The sequence below is a fragment of the Momordica charantia genome (assembly GCF_013281855.1).
Source record: "Momordica charantia cultivar OHB3-1 chromosome 5 unlocalized genomic scaffold, Mcharantia_2.0 BLBB01000005.1, whole genome shotgun sequence".
Taxonomy (NCBI): domain Eukaryota; kingdom Viridiplantae; phylum Streptophyta; class Magnoliopsida; order Cucurbitales; family Cucurbitaceae; genus Momordica; species Momordica charantia.
In genome coordinates, this window is record NW_028275163.1 from 23,185,824 (window position 1) to 23,190,594 (window position 4,771).

The window sequence follows — 4,771 nt, forward strand, 5'->3', positions numbered from 1 at the left end:
TAAAAAAGAGACCAAGAAAGCTTCATCCAACTTTTGATCATGGGTTCCGAAAATCAGCTTTTTCCCGTACGTTTTCGGATCAAATCGAAGCGATTAAGAAATAATTTCTCAATAATTATCACTATTGGAATATCGAAATTGTTGTGTAAAATAATCTCCTTCACCTTCACGTGTAAAATTGAGATAAGAATTTCTAAGACGTAACTAAAAAAATCAACAGCTTCCATTCTCGCAACTTCTTCCATCATCAACAATCTCTTCGATCAGCAACTTGAGATTCCGGTGAGACGAGCCCCCTTCTTGTACTGCTCTCTTTGCTTTCTCAGCAAGTTGTTTGCATCTCTGTCTCATCTCCTCGCTCCCATCTCCATCCATCGCCATTTCTATGGCTTCTCTCACACTTTCTCTCTTCACCAACACTCCTATCTTTTCTTCCTCTCCCCAAGGAACAGCCGTTTCCGCGCCCACACTCACGCCGATCCTAACTATCTCTACTAATAACTTCTCGTTGAAAACTTGATCCGCAAAGAGCGGCCAAGTGATCATTGGCACGCCTGCAGACATCCCCTCGATGCTCGAATTCCAACCGCAGTGCGTCAAAAAGCACCCAGTGGAAGAGTGTGACAGTATCATCACCTGCGGAGCCCACCCTCGAATCACCAGCCCTCTCCCTTTTGTCCTCCCCTCAAAATCGTACTCCTCCATCCAATCCAGCAGCTCTTTCGTTAAATTCAATTTTCTGATCACCCAAATAAACGGCTTATTCGACGCCTCCAGGCCCAGGCCCAGTTCTATGAGCTGCGGCGTGGTCAGATTGCATAGGCTTCCCAGAGACACGTAGACAACAGAACATGGGCGCTGCCCGTCCAGCCAATTGATGCATTCGTTTTCGTCAATAGCGGCTGTGTTTCCTCTCTGAGCCACGTCGAGTTTGTTATCATTATAGAGCAAGAGTGGGCCCACGCACCAAACTTTCTCCGGTAACTCTCTTAGCTTTCTATACTCCGCAAGGTACTCGGGCTCCATCTCCTCGAATGTGTTTATAATAACGCCGTGCGACTGCCGATCGGCCTCCCCCATTTCGTAACCGAACTTGGACATTGCTTCATCGGTGGCTTTGGGCAGCTGGGATTTGCGAAACTGGACCGGGTGGGGCAAGCCAGAAAAATCTACGAGCTCGGAATCAGAGATGGAGCTGAAAGAAGGGATATGGTATTTTACGCTGTGCATACAGAGAAGAAAGAAGCAGCTCAAGCTGTAGAGAACGAGTCTGGGGACGCGGAATTTGTGGGCGAGTGTGAGGGTCCAGGGGAGGCACATGTCGGAGATTATGCAGGTGGGGCGGGGGCTGAGTTGGGGCAAGAGTTTCTCCGATGGGTCGTGGAGGAGATAAGTTGCTTTCATGAAAGTGGACATGGAAGAAAGTGAAGGTAGCAAGTCGAGATTCTCGCAGCCATGTGGAAGGCCGGCTTCGTGGCATGGAAACTCCAACTGAACCACGCGGATTTGGGAGCCGGAACCGATGGCGCGTGTAAGAACGGAGTGGTAGCGAGCGGCGTTGTGGGGAGTGGTGACGATGGTGACTATGGCTCCTTGGTGGGCGAGAAGGTTGGCGAGGTCCATCATGGGGATCATGTGGCCCTGAGCCATGAAGGGGAAGATAAGAAAGTGAGGGGAAGCCATTGCCGTGGCCATGTGAATTGGGAAAGATGATTTTGGGTTTTGTTTTATAAGAAAGAAACAGTGCTGAGGTAAGAGCGTACATCAGCTCTTTGGTTTTTCCACGAAACAACGTGTGAATAAGACATTTTTTTTCCTTTTTTTTCTTAAAGGATAATATAAATTGTACAAACTATATATATTCCGTGTTACTAAAGTTTTAAAATTAACATTTTTGTTCGTAAATTTATTTTTAAATGATCTCTCATTTTTTTTACTGTTAATTAATTAATATTAAAATGAAGTAACAAATTACAATTAAATTATTTAGTGTAGTTGTTGATATGACAAATTATATTAATTAAATAATATATGTGTAGGTGATGGTACTCTCTCTTTCCTCCCTCCTCTCTCATCTATTCCTCTCTCTCCTACCCTTTTTCCGCTTACCACCACCTGTTCGTTGGCCCTTCATACTAGACATATATCATTTAATTAATATAATTTGTCCAAAAATTGATAACTCATTTTATTTTTCATTTCTCTTATTTTTTATTTCAAATATTTAATAGCAATAAGTACCATTATTTATTTATTGATTTGTGAGTGTTCAGACCAGTTTAAGCGCCTCGACTAATTTCACATGACAAATGTCTAATCCTACTATATTTGGTTGCCTAAATAGTTCGTAAGACATTAAATTTTGGTAGGCGGTCACCATGGCTTGAATCCATCCCCTCTAAATTCTTTACTATTTATCGACAATAACAAAATTATACTATACGTTGCAAATATGTCTTTTTAAAGAGTGCGCTGGGACACTGGTGGCGTTTTCAAAGCTGGTCTTGAAGTTTCCAAATGTTTGGAATTTTGGAAAACATATGATTCGAATGGTTTTATTTTATTTAGTTAATTAATTAAGTTAATATTTAAATTCAGACACCCATAGATCTGCAAGTAAGTGTTTATATACACGTGTAAGCCAATAATAAAAATAACTGAAAACAATTAACCGTATATCTAATAGCGAGCCCACACACTTGCTCGCAGTTCACACCACTCCTATTGGTTCCGGATCTAAGTTCAACGGCCAAGGTGCAGCCACGTAGCCCAAAACCTTTTCCAACAAACATCACGTTGCTATGAAAGTTCAATAAGATTCTAACCAGCGATTGATCACATGTGAATTTGGACGAGCATAGTTTAGTGTTTTGACCTTTAATCTCACTTAATTAATATTTTAATGAAAATAAATACGTTTAGTATTAATTATTTTAGGTACGTAAGAATTATTATTATAAAGTATAAATTTATTATGAACTTCAATCATGTTATATGATTTATTGATAATACATATTATGTTTAACAAATAATTTTGATATTTTGAAGTGTCCACAGCGTAGAGCTCGATACAATGATTCCTACGAATTTTGAATATCACTCAAATCGAAACTAAAATGAAGAAGTTATGGTCAAAATAAATTGAAAGGAACAATACACGAGGTGGATGTGGATCAATCATAAGGTAACACGTGGTGAACTAGAAATTTCAGTTAGAAAAAAAAAGGAGAAAGAAAGTGAAAATAAAAGAAAAAGGAGGATAAGGAGTTGAAAAGAAAAAGAGAGAAAATTGAAAGAAAAAGAAAAGAGAAAAATATTTTAAAAAAATTGTGCAAAGGCGTTGACATGAAGAAAAAACAAAAAACTAGCCATTAGACAATCGTTGGAGAAGAAAATAAAGGTTAAAATACTATTTAATCCATATACTTTCAAGTCTCTCTCTTTTTGTGAGTTAGAGTTAGACGGAGGAAGAAGAAATGGGGATGGTAGGTAGGTTCGGATTGATCTGGAAATGGTCGAAGACCGCAATTTGAAGGGGTGAAGAAAAAATGTATTTAAAAAAAAAATCTTTAAAAAAAACTGACAAGTCATCAATTTGTTACTTATTTAACTGTGGGTTAACGATAGAGACCAAAATAACCTAAAAGTACGCTATTAAAATGAACATGGACCAAAATAAACCCAACTTGAAAGTAGAGTATTTTAACCAAAAATAATTATTTTATATATTTATTTTTTCAAATTCATCTCTACCCTTGATTCAAATTCCAAATTTTGATTTCAAATCAATTCCATATCATTCTCCCTCCCCTTTAAACATTATCATTCTCTCAAAATTTATAACAATTTTTCTCAAACAATTTCTTATATTATTCATCTCTCTCGACGCTTCAATTTATATTTCAATCTTGTGAGAAATTTCATTTTGAGAGATGTCTGATCTTGTAATTTTTATTTCTCTTGACTATTTCAGAGCTTTATTTAGTAAGAATTTTCTTACAAAACTCGCTTTTTAAATTTTCAATATCTTGTAAGGGTTGTTCTTGAGCTCGAAAAAGAGCATTGTAACAGTTTGATCATAAACTATGGAAAAGATCGGGTTTGTTCTTGCTCCCAGAAAAAGAATATTGTATCGGTTGACTCTAAGCCATTGAAAGAGTTAGGTTCTTGAATCAAATAACCAAGAGGCGCTGGGAGAGTGGAGTAGGCGGTTTTGCCGAACCATTATAAATTTTCGATGTTATTTTCTCTAAGTACTCTTTCCTATTTATTTTTTGCAATTAATTTTCTTTATCATTATTTACATGAAATTAATTGTTATAATTTGTTTATCGTGTTTATTGTGAATCTCTACATTAGAATTAATTATGATGCTTGAAATGTATTTATAACTAATTTGTGTTAAAATCATCAATTTATAAAAAGTTCACTTGTTTGTTTTAATTGCGTTTACTTTGTTAAAAAATTTATTAAAGTTTCATTTAGCCCTATTCACCCTCTCTAGGGTTGTCATACCGATCCAACAGATAAGATGTGCAAAAAGAAAGCAGACATTTCAATGTTCAAGTCAGTAAAGCGTGAGCTCAAGTAGGTTGTTCTCGAAGCAGAATTACGTACCTGAATGGGTGGAGGTGTTTCTTTTGTAGGCAATGGGAGGATAATATTCTCGTAACCGTTTCGACAGACAGTTATGGGTTATTGGACCATCAAGTTGGATATCGAGCCTAAGGTCGCTGTCCTCACGCAGTTAGAGGAGATGTAGGTGATTTTT

At 37.4% G+C, this 4,771-nt stretch overlaps 1 protein-coding gene across 1 annotated transcript; it reads right to left on the reverse strand.

Moving 5' to 3' along the window:
* Positions 1-1,702, reverse strand: LOC111014366 (UDP-glycosyltransferase 73C6). The gene has a single exon (XM_022289060.2). The coding sequence runs from the start codon at positions 1,693-1,695 to the stop codon at positions 214-216; it is 1,482 nt and encodes a 493-aa protein (XP_022144752.2). The 5' UTR covers positions 1,696-1,702; the 3' UTR covers positions 1-213.
* Between the last annotated feature and the right edge of the window lie 3,069 nt (positions 1,703-4,771).